This window comes from Corvus kubaryi, unplaced genomic scaffold, assembly GCF_017639235.1.
Source record: "Corvus kubaryi isolate FWS band 111438036 unplaced genomic scaffold, C.kubaryi_AGA036_p1.0 130, whole genome shotgun sequence".
In the NCBI taxonomy this organism is placed as follows: Eukaryota; Metazoa; Chordata; class Aves; order Passeriformes; family Corvidae; genus Corvus; species Corvus kubaryi.
Window position 1 is genome coordinate 908,076 of NW_024580665.1, and position 22,573 is coordinate 930,648.

The 22,573-nt window shown below is 40.6% G+C and overlaps 1 protein-coding gene across 8 annotated transcripts in view; it reads right to left on the bottom strand.

Moving 5' to 3' along the window:
• The window catches only part of IL1RAPL2 (interleukin 1 receptor accessory protein like 2), a 386,734-nt gene that overhangs the window by 77,706 nt on the left and 286,455 nt on the right, over positions 1–22,573 (bottom strand). For 6 of the 8 annotated variants that reach the window (XM_042027872.1, XM_042027822.1, XM_042027881.1 and 3 more), the window contains one exon: positions 13,076–13,129. The exons of the other annotated variants lie outside the window; for them this stretch is intronic. In XM_042027872.1, coding sequence (XP_041883806.1) covers positions 13,076–13,129 — 54 coding nt within the window. The remainder of the gene's footprint in view (positions 1–13,075; positions 13,130–22,573) is intronic. 8 annotated transcript variants of the gene reach the window in all.

Sequence of the window (22,573 nt, forward strand, 5' to 3'; positions counted from 1 at the left end):
TTTTGAAATACAAATCACTGAATTGATATTTAACTGTTTTGAAACCTATTTCAGTTTAAAAAGCTGGAGGAAGTATAACTACATAGCAAATACCAGACCGAAGTTTACCAGCAGCTTTGACCCAGGGTAATGATCAGCATTTACAGGGAAGGGAAGATGGACCACTCTATCCCGTGGTGCTGGCCAGGCTCCTTCCTGCCCAGGAGGTGTTTGCAGAGCAGGAGAGGGGATGCCTGTGCTGGAGCAGAGCCAGAGTCAGGATGCAGCTGTAAGCAGCAGCAACAGAAGGAATGTTTTTGAAAAAATGGATAATCCAGCTCAGGATTAACAACTACTGTGTTGCTGTGGAATTTGTTCAACTATATAAATACAAGGCGGTCTGCCCTCAATACAACTTTTAAACATTTTTTGGTTTTTGTCCCTTTTCCATTTCAAGGCTATTTTTAAGCTGATTTATCTTCCCTTTAATGAAGACAAGCCCATTTCCTCATCACAAAAATTTTCTTTATGTGGCCAGCAGGAAGGCTCCACATACTTTCTTGGCACTCTGGAAACATTCCAGACACCTGTGGGATTCAGCAAATTCACACTGGCAAAGAAGCCAACAATCCCAAGTTTGCCCTTATCTGGGACCACCAAGTCTTTAAAGGAGACTATTTGGCTCCAGGCAACAGGCCCACGTGGGGGTGAGATCAGTGTCACCTCACACAGGCTGTTTTCTATCCTCTCCATAGGTGAGATGATGGGATGAAAAATTTTCTATAGGCAGCATGCAAGCAAAGGTTTAAACCTGTGTTTAAACCTGTCCAGTCCCCACATCATCTGGAGGAAACAGGGCTGTCTGTGTCCCAGAGCACAGCCTGTCTCTGCCTGGACAGCTGGATCAAAGTGTGTGTCCATGGAGGAAAGCCCCAAATAATGACAAAAAACAACACCTGTGAGAGGCTGGATGTTCACCTGCACTGTGAAGGTTTGTAATTTGGTCAAATTGAACAGGCATTCTTGGCAATGCCAAATAACACATTCCTGAAATCTGTGTTAACCTTCTTCTCCAAACTATCAAGTTTTTGTTTACAAAGCCCTAGTTAGACAGAATGTTTGATTTTGCATTGGTCTCAGATACATGTGAGTTGATTGAATTTACATTAATTTTTCAAGGCATATTCCCCCAGAATGGGAAATTTGAGTTCAAAGGTTATATTTTACCCAAATTCAAATAAAACCAATGTCTTATAGTGGAGGATATACAACTACCTTAATAAAACAACAGTATGAGCTCTGCTTATAAAACAGAAAGTGTACTACCACATTCTAGCACCATTTGGTGAAGACCCACAAAGCATAAGACAAATATGCAACAGCTGGAAAGATCCAGTAACAAAAGTGTAAGATTTCATGTTCAGTCACATATGGAAAAAACCAGCCCAGGACTCATTCCAGCCCTGTTGTGGGGGAATGAGAATCTATTTATCACTGACAGGTCATGCTGGACAGTCCTTGTCCTGTCAAATGAGCCAGGATATACTTTTGCTCCCAAGGCTGAGAGCTGAGGAAATGAGCCATGTTCTGTAAAAATGGTTCTTTTACCCTCACAGGTCATAAACAAGTTTAACAAATTTAAAGTAATGAATTTGTCCTGGTTTGCAAGTGCCAGATGTGGACTTCAACTCAGATAGCTATGAATGTATGATATGTCATCTTCACTATCAGTGCAAACGTGTTGATGGCATTGATTTTACACTGTCTGTACCACATTTGTGGAGACCAGAAAAAAATCCAACAAACCCAAACCACAGAACACGAGGGAAAATGATGAAGAGATTATAATTTCCATTAACAAAATGTGAATCTGGGCTGCAGGAGTCACATAGAGCTGGGCTTCAGCAGACACAAAGAAATAGTTCTGAGCTGGGTAAGCCATGTTTTGAACAGTTACCTGACAGCACAAGCAATATTCCATTTGCTGTTTTTAGATAAGGGCAGATAATAAGTGATATAACTCTATATTCATGTGAATGTGAACTGAGCTGATGTTCTGTGAGTAGAAATAGGGCTCTAGGTCAGGCAGCCGCAGTATTTCTGAACAGTGTTTTAAACTTTCAAGGTCTGAAGGTACTCTCCAGCTGTACTGTTCCCAGTGATGCTGCAATATATAGAAATAATACATCTCTGTGGCTTGAAGGTGTTTCAAAATGACATTTCTAAACACTTTTAAGCTTTCAAACTTCTGTCTGAATAAAGCACATCAACGTGTTCTGCAACAGTCCTGACACTACCCACAAAGATGCACAAGAGTAACTTCTGCTGCTCACTGTGAAAGCAGAAATGCTGATTTCAGTGGACACTAAGTTAGATCAGCTTTCCAAAAAATCTACCCATGAGGCTCAGTTTATCTACAGGACTCAGTCCTCAGGCACGTTTTCCAACATCAACTGCACATACCCTTTGGGTTTTCTTGATTGAGAGTAAGCTCATATACTTGGCTGGATAATTACTGGTTCATCTATAAGCAGTGATTAGATTTGTAAATGTAACTTGCAGCATCTAAATCACGAGGGTAAATGATTTGAAAAACAAACAGACTATTAGTGCCATAAACCACTGAGATGATTGGCACATCCTGAAAGCATTCTGCATAACGCTAATTTTTTGAAAGCAGTCATTCCTACAAGAAGCTACCACATGGCACAATGCTAAACCCTTCTGCTTTGCCTTGGGCTGTTAGCTGACTAAATGATCATTAATTCTTTGGAAATGACAAATACCTCTGAGATTACCACTTTAATGTTGAAGGGAATCTATTTTGTTACAAAGAATACAGTGAAATATGATGCCAGTTTTATGCAGTGCATTAACATTTCTAATTATCTTTAACACAAAAATTCAGTAATACCTATTCAGGCTGTAATATACTTACTCAAGCATCTGCTGTGGCTAAGGCAGTCTCCAAACTCAGATTGTTCTCACAATCTGCCACAGATCCACTGGCCCGTCTTAGGTTACAATGTAAGATGTCACCAAAAGTATGTATTCTGTTACCATCTTCATAAGCTGTTAAAACAGGTGGGGCAGTGTTCCTTATCTTCTCCATGAGTCAGCCCTTACAACTCCCTCAGGGGAAGCAGCTACCACCCTGAGGGGGCCATCTCCGCTGATGGGCCATCAAGGTCTCACAGAATGACTCATAGAATTACATCATCCCATTGTGAGATGCCCTGCTCTGAGGGGAGGAGCCAAATATTCCCACCTGTGTACTATCTGAGGTGTGGAGCATCATGGGCAGCTCTACCACTGGATTCCCAGAGGATGAGAGCTCGACAACTACCACTGGAGAAGGACCAGATCTTTGTACAGGATCACCACTTTGACAGAACCACATCCATCACTCCAACAAGGACTGCAGCCACCATTTAACTGGACTGCTACCACCACCCTGACCCACAGCGTGTCAGGTCATATTCTGACTCTCTCGGTTTAGGCCAGTGTTTCTGTACCATTGCCTTTATTTTAGTTTTCCTATTAGACTGTAGTTCTGTTTTGGAATCTCCCAGTGGTTTGCTTTAAGACTAGTACACCCTATAAATTTTCACTAATGCGTTCATAAGTTGGGATGTTGGAGCCCAGGTCTTCGATGTGCTAGTTATAACCACTAACCAGAAAACCAGAATCAAGACCTATCCACTCCACAAAGCCATGAGAAGCACAGAAGTAGGAGGATCCCTTTTATGGACAAGGCAGAGGTTTTACACAAGAGGACGGCTCAAGAGGCTGGGGTGGTTTTATGCTGCACAAAATCTCTTCCTGAAACAAGTCAAACAGACATCTCTAGCTTTCTCAGCTAATGGTACTGATGACTTCCATAAATTCCACATTAAGATAAGTACTTACAAGCATTATGGTGGGTCCAATCTGCAAGCATTTTGCACCTTATTAAAATAAGATCAAAGTGACGCATCAGTAGTTTGCCTTTGTCTTTTCTCATTATAGCCGAAACTTATTGTTACTTGTCACATCAGCTTGCTGGAAGATCAATGGTGTCAGTAGCTAGTGATTGATATAGTTGAGCTGCGGGCTGTGGGACCTGCCTCCAGAACGCCATGACAGGACAAAGAAGCTTGTCTCCGCCTGACCTTGGGGGGAAGAGATGCCACACGGCAGAGCCCTGCGGAGGGGAGCCTGCTGGAAGCTGCCTGACTGTCGGCGTCTTCGTCGACAAACGGGACAGGGAGCTTGGACAAGCGCTCCAGGAGCCTTTTTATTATTTTATTCCATTATCGGTCTCAGAGTTGAGACAGAGTTGGTACAGAGCTCACGCTGTCCCAGGCATGCGAAAACTTCCTGGTAACACAGCATTCTTAAAAGCTGTTTGGCCAACCAGATTGCTTCTAAAAGTTACACACAGCTGTCTCAACCAATCCATAATAGCGCATGTACAACTGTTGAACACAATGCTGGCTTGTTACGCCTTAACAATACACAATATTCCATTATAAGGCTGTCTTGGGGTGACTGACAAAGGCTTGAACTTATCTATCTTGCTAAGCGTATTTTTTGCAACTCCAAAATCTATCTAGGCCAAACCTAGAAACTCTAACCATTGTTTTAATGTCCTTATTTGCCGTATAACTGTATCTTCTATCTTTTCACAGGCAAAGCTGAATCCTAACTTCTTCTGCTTTATTTTGTGAAACCTGCTTTTATTTCTCACACCTGAAATCTTTTCCACCTTTTGTGTTTCCCCACACCCGACGGGTGGGCAGTGCGTGATCACCCCCACGTAAAGACATTAAGAAAGTGTGTTACTGACATGGCAACGTGTGATAGGTTGCTTAGTGAAAAATCCCATATAAGGAAATACTGGGTCTTGAAGAAATGTATAGAACCAGTTCATTTCTTTGAATAAACGTCTCAGATTCCCTGCTGGTCTGAGTCCATGCTTTGGTCATTACATCATTCCAGAAATCTATCATTCCCTTCTCCGAGGAATTCCATCGTCTGTGGATCCAGCTGTACCAAGTCAGAGATAAGGGCCAGGTCCTCAGCAGGAATCCCAGCTCTACCACACCACCCTTGGTAGCAACGGCTCAGCAGCAGCGTAGCAGTTATGTCCTAGTTCCATTAAAATGCTCTGAATATGGATCCAAAGATTTCTTCATCTTCTTATGGGCACCAGAAATGTGTCCAAGTAAAGGAAACCACCTCATTGGGATGTGATCTTTTGCCATCGAGTGGAGCTGCAGGTTTTTCACAACTGACAGAACTGGAGCTCCTTTAGAGTGGCCTCACCTCGCTAACCCTGACACCATCAATGACACTCTGTGATCTTAAAATGAACGGAGTGTAAACCAGAAAATAATCAGTGCCAAGAAGCAATTACTTCCCTCTACCAGCACAACTCCTTAGAGTTTTATTAGAATTTCAACACTTGCTTGAAACCTGCAGCAATTTTCTTTGAAAGCATAACAAGTATTTTCACCAATGTCATAAGCTATTCAAAACAATACGGATTATCACCAAATCACTTTGCAACTCTGCTCTCCGAAGTGCCAAATCTCCAAGGAGACACACATACTGTATTATCTACCACTTTCATGCGAAATACTGGAAAATAGATGCCAGAGAAGAGAACAGGATCTATGTAATTAGCAGTCACTGTGAAGTAAATGGGAGAAATTAAATGAGGGAGGGTAGCTGCACATAGTCAAAGCTTCCACTTAGTTTTGAAATAAAGGATAAGCCTCTTACTTATAGGACAAAATTCTGACTCCTGTTGCCATAACCTGAGGGCTGACCGTAGCCCCACTGTTATCAAAGGGACTGCTCTTCAGTCAGGGCATGAAAGTAGTGAGGTGCTCAGTGAGAAACACGTCATGTCTGAGCAGGCAAGGCACTGGCATGCCCTCAAAATCACTAACAGCTGGCAGGCTCTTCCACAGAGCCACATATCCACCCCAAACCTAGCTTTTGGTATGTGCATGATCTTTTTAAGCATAATACTGTGGGATTCTGCCAGAGTAACAATGCCAGGATCTGATTTATTACATGGCAAAGTAGGGAACTACACTGTTTAAAACAGAATGGTGCAAACTAGGGTATCACCAAGTAACTAGCACCCAAGATCTCCCCTCATAAATCTGTGTTACCAAACCCACTAAACAGAAGCACATAAACACTCCATATGTTCAACACCATCTTCCTATCATTGTCCAGAAAATTAGCTTAGAACTGCAGTTTAAATTATGACAGTACAAGAGATATCTCTCTTTCATGATCTGCTAGAGTGTAATATACATGACAAATGATATTATGCCTGTTTGTAAATGGCTTAGAAAAGAGTTAGGGGCTAAGATTATGCGAAGGGATTCTAACTTCTGCCTTTACGGAGCTTAATAGGCTCCATGACATCTCAGCCAGTCAAAATCATGACAGCAACACAATGCATGAGATGACATCAAAACAAAAGATTTTCAGATAGAATCAAACTGGGACAACTGAAACAAAAGCAAAAAATCAGCAAACACCTGCTGAAAAGCTGCCTAACTCTTCTAAACTGCATGAAACAGATGTGATGAGATTCAGTTTTGAAAGTATTTGCAGGAACGACATCTACATTTAAAAACAATGAAAGTCTTTCATGCAGCAGCCCATAATAATTCTCTTAGGCACAGAGGAGAATATCTGCTGTAAATGAGTATTCACTAGCCCAGAAGAAGAACATATCTATTTTCCAAACATCACCTGCAGCAAAGCCTTATTTTTAAAGACAATGATTACTCTCATGCTTCTGAAGTATTGAACTCAGTGATGCCAAGTTATGTAATGGGGGATTGAAAAAATCTGAAGCCTGTATTTAGAAATTCAGATAATCTTAGTATACATAATTTTAGGAGTAATAGTGCAATTCTCTAAACCATGTTGCTCAAGCCTTTAAAGACTACCAATAAACCCAATATCACTTTCTTCCACCAGGAGCTGGTCAAAGCCTCCTCGAAGGGAAAGGGAGAGCATTCAGAGCAGAGCTCAATGATGTTTGCGAACTCCTCTCCTTTTGCTGGTATACTGATGTGCTGTGGCACAGATCACATGCCAGTAGTTTTCCAAAGGTTCATTTATAGCCAGACATTTTACTTATAAAGCCCCCTTTGCAGCTGAAGAGTTGTGTCCTGGCCCAGCGCTGCCTCTGATGTGAAGCCCGCAGGGGATGGGGAAGTCAGCAGCTGATTTTGGCACAAGCTTCCCCGGGGGTGCATGGATGGATGTCACCTTTCGGGTAAAAATCAAACAATGGCCTCTGGTTAAACCCAAGTCAGGGTTAGGAGGCACCAACATTGAAGGTCAAAAATAAACAGACCAGGTTTTTGAAGCTGTTCTTCTCCTTTCACTTACACTGTCCTCTGGATTCTCAGCTGCTCTGGAATTATGCTTCTCCCTCAAAAAACACTTGCTCATACAGCAAAAGCCAACCAAATCCACTCTCCCTTCCCCAAGCCCTTTGAAATCTCACAGCTCAAAGCAAACTGGGAGCCACACATCCCCAATGGGCCTCTTTTTATCAGAGCATCATAATTACAATGGAAATCAGAATCTTTTTCTAGAAAAGCTCATGCAGCAGCAGCCCACTTACAGCTGTATTACTACAGAACTGAAATGGGGTGAAGCATCTCCAGAATTTTTCATTTAATTGAACATTAATATTGTTTGAGAATAACCATGCACTCCGACTACTGTGATCCCTGTTCCTTATCTGAGCTGAAGTTGAGCAAAAAGCATTTGCACTTTCCACTTCTAAAGATCATGCAAGCTGACTGAGGGGAACTTTCCGATTGCTTCTCAGTGAGGATTATACAAATGAGACCATAAATAACATCAGAGCTATTGAAATGACCTGACAGGACAGAAAGATTTATTCCATAGTTTATCTGAACACTTTTGTGAGATGATGGAATGAAGCTTGAGCGTTCAATTTAATCCCTTCCTTGCTTTTTTATTGAGTCAGGAGATGTTTAAAGAAATTTATGTAGCTGTTTGAAAGTCAGAATTTTTAATAAGTGACACAGAAAAAGAGATTACAGTAAGGAAAAGATGCAGACAACACAATACTGTACATAAGAAAAAAAAGGCTTTGCAGTGACTTTCCCTATCAAGGCAGAGGAACAGAAGATATTTTTTCGTGACTTAACCATACAGTTTCCTTAATCACTACCTGCACTTAAGGAAAGAAAAAAAAGGACGGTTGTTAACCTCACTGTAGAAATGCAATATATGAATACAGAACTTTCCAAAGCACAGCATATATAGATGAATATATGCATGTGAGATGGTGATGAGGCTGTGTATGCTGACCTATTCTCTTCCCAAAAGCAGAATTCTGTTGCTCAGTTGTCCATAGGGATACACAGACAGTGAAATAAAATGTTTGTTCCATTAGTACCAGCTTTATCTTTCCCTTCTACAGAACTAATATTTCACCTTCAACACTGAATTCTCAGTCTAAATAAGGGTGAGAAGAACATCTGAGTGAGTTTCATGAGCTCTTACCCAAAATGTTTACAGGGTTGTGGGCAATCCACTTAGAATGACATTTCTCTGAAGCTTGACTTTTTTCTGCCGTTAAGAGATGATTTTGAAATGGTTAAAAAGCTAAGTTCATAGTATCTCCCTCATTCACTTCAGATTTACTGTCGTAAGCTAATTAAAAACTCATCTCAGATTTAAAAAAAAATGCAGAATAATTTAGATTTAAATCTCATGTAACTGTGGCTTTAAACAATTACTTGCAAGCAAAATATGAGATATATGCAGAAATCTGTTTCCAAGTGTCTGCATGAAGCATAAACAGCAATAATTCATCTCTAAAGGACAGCTAAAATATGCACTGCTTTGAATTCTTTCAATATTGTACACAAGGGATTGGTGAAGAGAATCAAGTGCCTTATGCTGCCTGGTTGTATGTATCAGATAGGTAACAATAAGAGAAAACAAACTCATTTAGAACTCTTTTAAGCCCATATGCTCAACTTCACTGGCAATAATCAATGATAACTCCAATACTGCATGATTCAGGGTGAAGAACTGGAGACAGAATCTGTGCTCCTTTGGAAGGACACACACTTGGTGCCCTGCTTTTGGCACAGTTGAGTAGTCTTGAAGATCCATGTGGATGTATAGACCTATCCCTTCACATACAGCCAGTACAGATTAACCAAAAGTCACACACACTTAACCATAAACATGTAACAGAAGTAGAGTCAGGATCTGCTGTCAGTATCCAAGCAATCCTGCCAGGTTTCAGGGAGTGGCAAGCATAGATGCCGGTGTTTGAATAGAATGTGAGGAAATTATTCAGAGTTTAATAAAACATACATCTGAGTAAATGGCCAGGAGAAATGATGTATCCTCAATTTTAGAACAGCTCTCCTGAGGCTGGATGCTAGGTAGAGACACTTCTTAAGTCTCTCACTTTTTCTTTTCTTTTTTTCTTTTTAAAAAGATCCTTTTTTCTCCACCAGAATGTTTTCATATTGCTTTTCTTCTTGCTGATAGGTGATTGCTTTCTGTACCTTTCTATTTCTCTCCTTCTGTCTTTCTGACATGTCTTTTCTTTTTCCCCCAGACAACTTTTTCCTTCCTTTTCTTCAACTTCTGCTTCACTTTTTATTTTATTTCTTCACATCTCTCCCTTTCTCTCCTGCTGCTGTAACCATCACTCTCATTTCCCCACCTTTCACTGGCTGTTCACAGAATAGTTAAGTGATAGGAGAGCCTGTGTGCAGAACCCTTCTTAAGAGTTCCTGGAAAAGGACAAATCCCCCAACCCTATTTTCACAATTTCTAAAACAACACCATGATTTTTTTGAGACATTTAGATGTATTAACATTAGCATTATGAATTCTTTGTGTGAATCCTTCTCTGAGTAGCACATGGAAACTAATCCAGGTAAACAGAATGGTGCAAATAGAAGTGAACAGAATGACAACTATGAAGAGCATATGTCTGAGTAGATATTGTCTTTATGGTTGGAGCTGCAAGTTATATGAAATCCCTTTCAAGACTGTTAAACATTTGATTGTACATAATTATTAAGCTTTAGTTCCTCATCACTAACTGGTTCTTCCTTTTTTGGATAGATAGAATTCCATTAAATCATACAATTCATGGTGAATACAGAATGGATGTAGGATGTTCTGGGTCTACATAACACATAATTGCCCTAATTTATTCTTAATAACAACAACTTGGTCATAATGAATTAGCTCTTTTGTGTGAATATCCAATGACAGCACACTGCAGGCAAAGGGATGAGATGTTTGAATAAGGCAATGGCCCTGCTACAGTTTCCATCATTTTCTGCTACCGATGGGACTACTGGGAAGCAGGAGAGGGCTGGTTGGAAAAGCATAACTTCCCTTGAAGAAAGTTCACTTGAAGCCAATAAATTGAGTCATTAGCAGCCCTGGATAAAATACCATAACCAGATTTATTATTTCCCTGGCAATTTGCAATACCTTTGAAAATCTGGCTCCTTACCTCTGTGAACTTGGGGAAAAGCATATTGCCTCCAGACACACGAAACACGCATTACACCACACTGTGTTAAAAAAAGCCACAGCCTAAAATGCAACAATTAAAATTCAAGGAACTAAACAAGGAATGAATAGATAAAAAAACTGTGAGCATCTATTTTCATTTTATCAGGGTATCTCAGCACCTGAAGTTGCAGATGATGGTAAAACCATCAGCTATAATGAACATATCCATTCCTGGTACAGCTATTTATGAACTCATCTTTCAGGTAATACAGACCAAACTTGAGATTTACTCATCAGGATAAGGCTTTGCAGGCTCCTAGTCAAACCACAAGCTTTATATACTACTTTTCTCTTGTAAGAGGGAGAATCAGACTATGCACTTCCATTTCCTTGGGAATAGCTAAATAAACTTTGGGTTTAGACTTATTCCTTCATAAAACAGAGAACGGATGAAAAAAAGCAGGTTCTTCTGAACACCAGAAACAGCTTTCACAGTCTGTTTTACTCTCCGACATTAACATGATTCAAAATGGAATTTGCTAGCAGAAAAATCAGAGCTAACTGCATTACAACAATAGCTTCTGGAATCAAATCCCTCTTTTCAGGCACTTAGGCACATGTAACTAGAGCTTAGCTCTATTTACAGAGAAATAAAACCAGAAATAGAGTTGATGCATAAAAAGTAAGCATAATCTGGTATTTGTTTTGTGTAAACTCAGATTATCAAAGGGGTTTATTAAAACTATGTATTACCTCAAAATCTGCACATACAGGCACAGATAATCAACACTAAGAACAAGAAAGTATTTCGAAATATAAGATAGCTTTATATTAGCATGACTATATAGCAGGGAGTGCACTGGCACAACTATTTCAATTTTTTAAAATCCTAAAACTTATTAAATCATACCTTTGCCATGCAGGTGTATCTCCCAGATTCCTCACTATTACAAGTTAGCTTGCAGCAAACAAAACTGGAGATTCAGGAGAGATTTCGGGGTGGGAGCCCTACGGTATATGAGTCCTGTTTTGTTCAGGAGCAAGACAATCCCCAGGACTCTGGGGTCTACATCTTGAACACATTCTGGCTTGACCAGTTATTAGAAATAGCACATTTTAGCCTGAACTAGGCTATTTTCTCTCATGTACTGGTCCTCTACAGAGCGTACTTGTAAATAATGGTGCATTCACACATAATTAACAATTATAGATTAGAAATTTCACTCTGGCTATGTACCAAGGCTCAGATCCTGTTGACTTTGAAAGGGTTTTAAAATCAAGTAATTTATATAACTTCAGGTTCAAGAGTTTAACACTGGACATCCAGCTTTTTGGAGAGAACAGAGGCAGAAGGGCGCACTGATCTACCAATTTGAGCTCTCATTCCACAAGCCACAGGAGGAAGTCAGATGGCAGCACATCCTGAATTGGGCTAAGTCCAGTTCCTGACTGAAGAATTGACACTGACGGAGAGCCACAGGCTGATGAGCTGCTGCATTTCTTCATTACCTCCCCTGGAAAAAGGCTGTGCTGTAAGTCTGGGATACACTCATAGCATCAACACAACGTAATCACTTTTTGTTACACACTTCAGCTTAATAGACACAAGAGCTTTCCATCACCAATTCCAATTCCCTCTATATGTAACTCACAGACTAAGCCATGTGGCACTGTGTTGAACACAGCAGAGATTCTTTAACTCTTCCCAGCTCTTTATCTTGTGAGTGTCCCAAATTGTCCTCCTCACAGTGAGCTTCCCAAAGTGCTAACAGCCAGACCTGGAGACTGACTGCTGCAAGGATCCCATCAAGATCCAGATCCAGAAACAGCATTTCTCCAACCCCACACGAGTGCATTCCCTAGGGATTATATTATTCCTTCTGGTCACAGTAGCTCTCCTGAAATGCTTCCCAAGCAGACACCCTCATTGCTTTTACATCCTTTTTACAGTCTCATGGACATGCTGATTTTGCTGTACTAAAGTGCCTGTTGTCTGGTACATCCATGTCACTATGTAGCGTCCCCATTTCAATGTAACTCCAGAGCAAAGCCTTCCGACTCTTGGCTGCTGAGCTTTTATTAAGTGTTCTCTAACTTACCCCAGTTCTAACCAGCAATTTTTATGTTCTACAAGCTGATTTACCACAGCACTGTTTTCAACACTGAATGTGGCTCCTTTAAGGCTGCAATTTTTGATCTGGATTTTGTCACAGGCAATACAGCTGAAACTTTTCAACAAAATTGAGGAAAAAAAAAAAAAGAATTTCTCAATACAACAAAGCATCCCAGTGCTATTACCTACCATTTGGTTGACTACAATTTGGAAAGAGCAGGGACTGGAGGCTCTCTCTTTTGTCTGTCTTGCACCTCCATGCCTGGCAATCTAGCTGCTCTTAGCAGAGTGAGCACAAAATCCCACTGGATGATTTTGTGGAGCTGACATCCACAGAGAAGTAGTGCAGAAGCTACTGGAACAAAGATGGTGATGGCTGGCACCATCTCAGTGTTGCATGAAAATCAGTCCAAAAATATTAGCGACACTTACCATAAATCAGGCTCTTTGGCAGTGGCAGGAGAGGGCTGGATATGGCAGTAGAGGCTGTGACACAGAGATGAAACATAGGCACAATTTTGTGATATCATCAGTGATAAATAAAGCTGGTATCAGGCAATATTGCTCACGGTTTGTATTTAACTTCTTTTCACTCATTTGCGCTTTACATATATCATGTGGAAATAAGATTGCCAAATCATAGGCCTTCAACACCTAGTTAAAGTAAACTAGCTTTTAGTGCTCGGATCTATTCCTCTTTGCTTCTCAAGATGAAGTGGACATATAAGTCCCCTGCGAAGGGTAGAGTACTTCAAGGGGAAGTTTTATTGCTGACAAAGCCTGATTTCCAGCTTGCCACAATGAGGATGAAATGCAACACAATGGAACACCTCTCCCAGCCTTCAACAGTGAAAGACTTCACAATGGGTCACCTTCTTCCTCACTGCAAACTCATGGTCTGAAGAGACACCATCCCATCCCCCTTCCTGCTCTTTCATGGCCGCAACACTGATGGACACACATCGATCAGAAACTGCTTCCAGGTTCTCAGAAGCTGCAAACGCCACTTCTGACATGGCTCCTCCTTCCCTCATCTGCTCTTAAATTGGTGATAAACATGGGGTTTTGTGCTTCCATCAAGCAAATCATTCCCACCAGATTTCTCTTCTATCAACCAGATTGAATTTAAGCCCATAAATGTGCCATTTTCTTTCTTGTTTATTACCCAGGTTCCTTTCATGGCTCTGTAAGAGTTGAAAAAAATAATCTTTATATCCCCCAATGGCTTGATTAATTTTGTTCTTGACATCTTGAGTTTTTTCTAAACGAGGGCTTGTTTCTTCCCATCCCACCTTCCCTGTTTTAATGCCTGCTAGACTGCTTCATTCATTCATCTCTGACTAGAGCTTATGAAGCCTCTGCATACAAGAAGCCCTCCAAGTCTCAAATTTCAACTGTTGTGGGGCTGAGCTTTGAAAAGAGATTTTTCATAAGGAAAATGCACATCTTTGGAACACAGTTACCACAGGAAACATGGAAGAATCACATAGAGACAGCTTTTCTGGATGTGCTCAAAGTGATCATGCCAGAACTTACAACAGGAGGTGTAGAGGGATTCCTTGTGGAACAGGGGCATATGATATCCCAGGACAGTCTGGGCAGTCTGAGCACCCCAGGGTTGCTGCAGAAGAACCCCTGAAGGGGCCTCAGCCTGCAGACACCTGGCAGCAGGCAGCCTTGAACAGCCTTGGGAAAAGCTATACGCTGGTCGGCTCCCCTGCTGCTTAGAGGGTGTCCCATGGGAATAGGGCGTGAGGCTTGGTAAAGTAGATATAAGTGAGTGTAAGTAAACAATAAGGGAAGCATGATGCTCAAATCGTATCGGTGTTCATGTCGTGACTTCGGCCGGCTCCCCTGCGCTCGGAACCCCCCCCCCCCCCGCTAAAAGGAGGATATTGCCTCAGAACTGGGCTGCTCCTAATTTAAAAAGACAGCAAGTTAGTGTATCTTAGAAAGCTACCCACATGAGTGGGACATGGTAAATGGCAATATATGCACTTTCAGCATTTTGGAAATGTATTCTAAGCTATCCTTAATGGGAAAAAAACCCCAAACACCCAAACCCTCTCCCCCCGCAAAAAATTACCAGTGAAAAACACCAACACTGCAAGAGGAAATCTAAGATTACTTACTAAAATTCCCTATCTTTAGAATGGCTCAGGAATTCCACATGCCCACAAAAAGGAAAAGTCCAAATCCACAAAGCTGTGCAGTTGATTTTTGTTAATTGTTATTTTAAAACCATACTGAATCACAAGACAGGCTGTGGAGCTCAAACACCCTCAGCACAACTGAATCCTATCAGAGACAAGTAATACCAATACCAAAAGACACAGAACTGGGCAAAAGGGATGGTATCCATACTGGGGTATATACATTGACCACACAATGAAGGAATACTTGAAACTCAGGCCTGAGTCTCTGGGGATTTGGCAATGTTTTATTCATGTGCATGGCTCTCTTTTCTCATTTGAAACACAACTGGAAAACAAAAATGCATGAAACTTTACATATCACACCAAAGGCTTTTATTTTCCCAAGGTTAAATGTACCGAGATTGGCTGATACAGAGAACAAGAATGAACAAACCTCAAGGAAAAAAAAGAGTAAAAAGAAAAATCACTGAGTTTTTGAAGGTGCAATTGTGTTTTCTCTTTGTGAACATCTGAGAGAATCATTCATTCATATTCTGAATGGGAAAAGGCAACTGAAACAGGTGGTCTATTACTAGATCCATTAAACAAGAGATTTATACATTACATATCCATCTTGAGGCAATTTGGCTGATCATTTTTTTTCTCTTTTATGGCTTCATTGATAATTTTTTGCAATAAAGCAATTAAAAAGTAACTATCAAAGCATTTATCTATGCTTTATCAAAGAAAACCAGCCCTTCTTTTATCAGAGAAAGGCTGCTTCTCTTTCCATCCTTAGAACATACAAATTTAGAGACAACATTCACAGTTAAAACAATGACATAATGCTGCCATTGTCCCAAGCCTGAATGGTGAATGATGGGGTACGGACTAGCTAAATCTTTGTTTGCTTTCTGTTTTGGAAAATGATTCTTTTAAGTTTGACTTTAATCTCACAAGGCATCCAGAGAAATGAATTTGCTGTAAAATAAATCTTGAAGTAACCTTGCTGCACATGCTCTGGGTTTGTACAGACACTGTCCTAATAGGAGAGCACAAAATCCATATGGAATAATGATTTTCAAAGCTCAGTTTGATGTGACAGCTGGAGCCAGCCAGACACAAAAACATAAAACAGTGTCTGCTGCAATAGGCTGCAAGTGCTACAAAGCTATTTTTTAGAGGTACTTCACATGAATGGTGGAAACCAGTCTGTGACATAGGCCTCAAAATCTCCTCCAAGAAGAGGTAACAAAAAAGGGGATACACAGAATGTAGTCCTCATAGTTCTCCCCCTCCCCCCCCCTCCAAATTCTCAATTTGTAGATTCTTTCCTAAACCACCAAAGAAGCCAAAGGTCTGTCTGTCAGTAACCTAAACAATCCAGGGACTGGACACACACTGACAGAGCAAACTACAGGGACTGATGCAATTGCTTTAGGTATAAGAACCTGTTGTAGCTGCCAGACTGTACCTGAGCACGGCCCCATCCCTGGAAATATTCATGGTCAGGTTGGACAGGGCTCTGAGTGACCTGATCTAGTTGAAGACATCTCTCCTCCTTGTAGGGGTGATGGACTAGATTACATTTAAAAGTCTCTTCGAACTCAAACTATTCTACAATTCTATAATTTTGGGCACTACAGATGATCGTACCTCTCCAACCACACACACTGATATATTTCAACAGCAAAGATCAGAAGTGTATTTAAGAAGCTGACAAATAAAAGCTATTTTAATAACTTGATTATGGAATTTAATTTAACTGCAATTAAGTGGTGAACACAAAGAGAGAAGAGGTACATTGCCAAATTCATCAGCATCTTGAAATTTTACAAAGAGCCTCAATCTTTTTAAAATCTCCAGCTTCTTAAATCATAACACAATGGCTGCTGAACCGGGAAAGGTCTTGAGAGATCAGCTCATCCATCCCTAGCTCCAAAGGCTGACCAACTATTGGTAAGCTAGCAAGACTTAGGTGCATTTTTTTACTGCAACTCTGAGTAAATTATTATGCAGCCTGCTCTCTGTTGTGTGGATAGTCAGATGTGGGATGACCTGGAAAGCCATAAATCCATTAACATAAGTCTATGGGATCACTGTGGGAAATGGAGAAGCTGAATAGCAGTTCTTCAAGTGCAGTTCTAATGATGTACTTACAGGTAGAGTACAGTCTACATTTACAGGAAGCAAAAGGGAAAAAGCCCCTTGAATCTGATATGTAAGTCAGTCTTGTGATTTATAAATAACCAATTCTCAATTTCTGAAAGCCGATAATTCCATATATCCTAAAAAACAGAGTGCACAGCCACACAATATTAAATCTATAGGATTAAACTTTGCTACTAAACCCAGCAATTACAAACCACCTTATCACATTCAGTTCAGAGCACACATTGCAAATGGAGCTCTTGGTCTTATTCCACCCTACATTAGATAAGTTCAGTAGTTCTGGAAGTACTGCAGCACATTGTGAATGATGGATGAAGTGAGAAATCTCTGCTCAGTGCACAGCAAGTAGCCAACTCCCTCCTTTGCTGCATCATTTGCTTTCAAGGTACTTAATATGCAACTTCAGTGAGAGACATTCAGAAAATCCCAGTGAGCCCAGATGTCTCAAAAATAAAAATAGAATGTTGAAACTTCGTCCCAGGGCTTCAGTTGTTTTTATCCAATTTTAATTTTATTTCTGCCTACCTCCATCCAGTGACCTCCCTTGTCAGGGTGCATTATGGACTCAAAACATAAACATCTACCACTACTGGTTGCTCAATTACAGAAGAGGTTTAAGGGACTGGTTGCTTCATCTCTCCCTAAGCAGACAGTTTGCACTGCATGAATACTTCTTTTTGAAAATGTAACGTGAGTGAATAATCAGCTCCATCACATTTTTTTAATCAGGGGCCACAGAACCACATTGTTTTCATAGCACTTTGGGCAGCTTGATTTCTATGAAGTATAATTCAAGCCACAAGCAGTTTGGATTGACTTCCACTGAGCTGCTTTTCCATGAAATACAATCTGCTGGGCAGAACTACCATGGAGGACAAAAGACTTAGTCTTTTGCTAACAAGCAGCATAAGTTGGCTTACAAAAATTTATGTCAAGGTTTAAGTCACAGCTTCACTTTTGCTGGGTTAGAGATTCACTTCTCCCTGGCTATATTATTGTACTCTTTCAGGTTGGGTACATGGTCAGCTGCTGTGCTGCTCCTGAAAGGTTAAAATTGCCAAACTCTTGCTGTGTTACTGCTTTGTCTCTCTACTCCCTCTCTCCTGCTGGATAGTTTGTTTCATCAATTTATTACTTGTAATATCTGTGTAGCAGACAATATAGTACTTCCTACATGCATGGGCAGAGGTCAGAAGTTGCTTTATTACTGTCTAAGTGCAATGGCCTCTGTTGTAATCCCATTATGAATGTTTAAATAACAAAAGCAATAAAAAAGTTTAATATCTGAATCCACTTCTACTGCATCTCTATAGTTAATAATGGGGCATGGCAGGAAGAGAAAAGGATTAGCCCTATCACCCCTATTTTTTCCACAAGGTTGTTTCCTTCAAAGGAGAAGCCAGGATATTATTTAGAGATTATATAGTGTTACAGTTTTATTTACTCCTTTATTGGCACTGTAAGGCTGTACACACAGCCTTTATACACAAAATTTATTACTAGATCCAGAATTTCAGTCTAAAGATACAAAATTTTCCTGAGGAAGAACATTAAGTCTTTCCTGTGCCCTTATGCCAGGCGCTCTTCAAAGTCCATGGGCCAAGAGTGCAAGGCACATATTTAGCACAGTGGAAGTGTGTGATGCCAGGTTTGCTTGGATCAGCTGCCCCGGCTCCTTTTAGCTGGCAAAGTGGTGCTGGCTTCCAGGTGTCAGGAGGGCGTTTCTGTTTCCTTCTTAGCAGCATCCAACCTCACTATAAATGTCTGGAAAATTTTTTTGGGCCGTCATTAAAGCAACATCCACCGTGGGAATGCCCTGGATGCTCCACTGGTCCATCACTAATTATCATTCAGCCAATGTGGTCTTTTAATAACACCCAGCTCTAAAAATGTATTTATTTTTATGTACATATCAAAGCCCTGACAGCTTTATTTGCTTGGAAGGGAGGGTAGAACTGTTCCAGCGGACTTTCTATTTTTCACCAATTCCCTCAAGGATATTAAGGGCAGAGAGGAGAGTGGGTAATTCCCATCTCTGGGTGGAAAATGAGTCAGACTAGTTATGCAACAGAGGCTTTCACTGATTAAGAAGGATGCTATATTCAGGTAGACAACTGGCCAGACACAGATGCTATTTGTGGGCATAACTGAGCATTAGCAAATTGGCTGTTTATTAAAACAGGTGTTTGTGGGGACTCACGTGTCTGACACTGCAGATGTGACATTCCGGTAGAGAACATTGGTTCCCTTCCCAGTTACACTTACGCTTCAACTGAGTTGATGCAGGAACTAAATTAGATTCAACAGAGTCAGCATCGGCTTTGAAAACTGGTGATTTCAATTAGAGATATAGCAAAAAAAAATACAAGTTTTTACTCATGCCAGCTGCTCTGCTGCCCACTTTTGATCTCCTAATCATTCATTATTGTCTGGTCAAAAAAACCTCAAAAACCGGCTTAAAATGTTTCTTTGGTTTACATTAGAAAAACAATTACAAAACCCAGCAAGCAATCTCCTCACACATATTTTCAAAATTACAGAACATCTAGACAAAATATATCCTATTCATACCATCAGAAACAGAAATGAGAGAGTCTCCTCAGATGGAAATTAAGCTCATGCCAGAGCAGGAACACTACACTGTCAGTATGGGGCCATGCATCCTTTCCTACAGGAGACATCATTCTCACTGACACTTCAGTTCTGGGTGTATCTGCAGTGTCACCACTCAGTTATCATGGGCAGCAGGCTTCATTTTGGGAGTTCACATCATTGCATCATTTCTTTAAAAGGCATGCCATGGTGGCAGTAACATAATACCATGGCAAGCATATCATGTCATACTTTTTGGACACAACATGCTAGTTTGAAAACAAACGAGTGGGAGATTGCAAGTCAGAATTATAATTTAATAGGAAAATTAAAATAAATGCAATAGTACAAGAACACTGACAGAGTCAGGATACAACCTGACACCCTGTTAGTCACAGTGGTGGTAGCAGTCCAGATGAAGTGGTCCTGTTCAAGCAGTGATCTTGTAGAAAAGGGTCTGATCTTCACCTGAAGGTCCAGTGGTGGCTCTTGTCCTCTGGGAGTCCCGTAGGTAAGGGCTCCTCATGCTGTTCCAAGCCCCAGATTATATCCAGGTGGGAATGCTTGGCTCCTCCCCCTGGGTGGAGCATCCCACAACGAGTGGATGTAATTCTATGAGTCATGCGGTGGGTCCTTGATCGGCCATTAAACAGAGATAGTGCCCGGAGGGAGTTATCAGGGATGAGCCATGGTAGGAGATAACGAGCACTGCCCCACCTGCTTTAACAGCTTGTGAAGATGATAATAGAATACATGCTTTTGGTTACATCTTACATTGTAACCTAGGACACACAATAAAAGACAACAGTTATTCTACATTTGTAACACATTAATGATGGGTGCTTTTTCATACGACCGAACATATCCTTGCTAGACTGAAGTTCCACTGGCTTGTACTGTAACAGAACACAGTGAACTAAACTGGGCCTGGATGTATCAATACTGTCTCTGTTCATAATTTAGACCCTCAACTACCTAATTTTTGCTGTGCCAAAAGTTGACCAAACTTCTGATAACATCTCCCTAAGCACTTAAAGTGATGTTTCTGAACATGATGTACTTTTGAGATGGTTGTGTGTAGAGCAATTCCTTATGGAACAAGGGCATATGATACCCCTGGAAAGATTGGACAACCCAGGGTTGCTGAGGAAAAGCCCCTGAACAGGCCCCTGGCTGCAGGCAGGCCTGGAAAGCACCTGGCTGCAGGCAGCCCTGAGAGTCCTTGGCAAAGTTATACACTGGTCGGCTCCCCCCCGGATTAGAGGCTGTCTAGAGGGACTGGGTGTGAATCTTTGCAAAAGTAGATATAAGCTTGCATAGTTGAATAATAAAGGGAGAATGATGCTTAATTGTATCGGTGTACGTGACGTTTATCCGGCCAGCTCTCCAGACTTGGCCCCTGACAGTTATGTAGGATAACAGAACCACAATTCAAAAATATTATTTGCAGCAGAAATTTACCAAAGCTCTCTCAATCAAAAGACATTTGTATTTTAATTAATGTGGCCTTAGAAATAAGATTAATGGAAACTCTGACAGGGATTGCAGTGCTTGAGACTGTACGGTAAATAACTATGAAAGAGGAAACACAACAGACATGATGCATATGCACCAATATTTACAAGTTAGTTACAAAAGAGTCTTATATCACATAGAAAAAAATGAATCTGCCCAGTCAGTTTTGCTGAAATGTTGGTAGAACACCTCACTACACAGCTGGCACAGAATATTGTACAAGACAGGTGGGAAACAAGGTCCTGATACAAAGTACAGAAAACAAGATGCTTGCAAATTCCCAGGGAGGATTTATTGATAGTCTCCTTAAAAAGCTATTCTAATAACCTAAGATAGGCACACCCATTGTTACACACTACAGTGTTGTGATTCACTTGTGGATTTCCTGGCTTTTTTTACAGGCAAAAGTACAGCAGATAAGCCCCAAGTGCTGCTAAAAAACCTTAGGTGTTTGGAATCACAAGTTTGTTTAAGAGTCTTCTGACTGAGGAGGCATTTCACACAAGAGAGGTCAGGCTGTGAAGGGATGAGCTGAATTGTGAGAATCTGGGGTTTAAAATCCTGACATGGCACGGAGAGAAGCAACATGCTTGCCTGCCTCTGAATAACTGCTCAAATGCAACAGATCCCCTCTCAAAGGTAATCTGCCTGAAGGATGAATAACAATTTGATATCTACACACCACTCACTATGCCAGGTGATACTTAGAAAAGTTAAACCACAGTCCTAAATAAAAGCACTTGGTCAATGACCCTTAGTTAAGCAGATTCCTTATAAGCAGATTCCAGTCTCTACAACTCAGCTTCCAAAGTGGGTTAAAAGCAGGAAAGGCAGGTGAATTCAGGTAAAACTAAACCACAAGTACCCTCTGCACTTAAAAATGAAATCCTCTGCCTACTCTATATGCATTCACTTCATATTCAGTGCTCAAATGTTACAGCAAAATAGTTTTCTGCCTGCAATGTTTATTAATATCAACAATTTGAATGACAGGCTGCAGAATATCATCTATAAATTGGATTTCAAATTCATCAATGCAGATGAGGAAATCATTAAAAAGAGTTTATAGTAATGTAATTGGGAAACAGAAATCCTGATTTGATCAGCCTGCCCAATCATAAGTTTCACTTTTCAAACTCTGCATAATCAGGACTTGGCAGTAAGCTATTCAAAATAGTGCATCAAGTCCAGAAGCATTTAGAGGATGTATCCAAGGAAAGATCCACATGGACAATCTTTTCCTTCATAAAAAGAGACAAAATTGAGAGAATAGAGTATTTGCTAATATTTACTCATCTCACTAGCAATGAAAAAGCACACTTGACACACCATTTTTTCCCTTTTTAAAATTAAAATTACTGCATCGTAAGTATTTAAATTCTCAACTCAAACCACTGAGCTTGATCAGAGAAATGTGAAAAACACTTTAAGTTTGCAAAACAGTTACATCACATTTGGCCAGGAAAGCACATAGCACCATTTACAAACTTCACCACTGACATTATAGCAGTAGCAT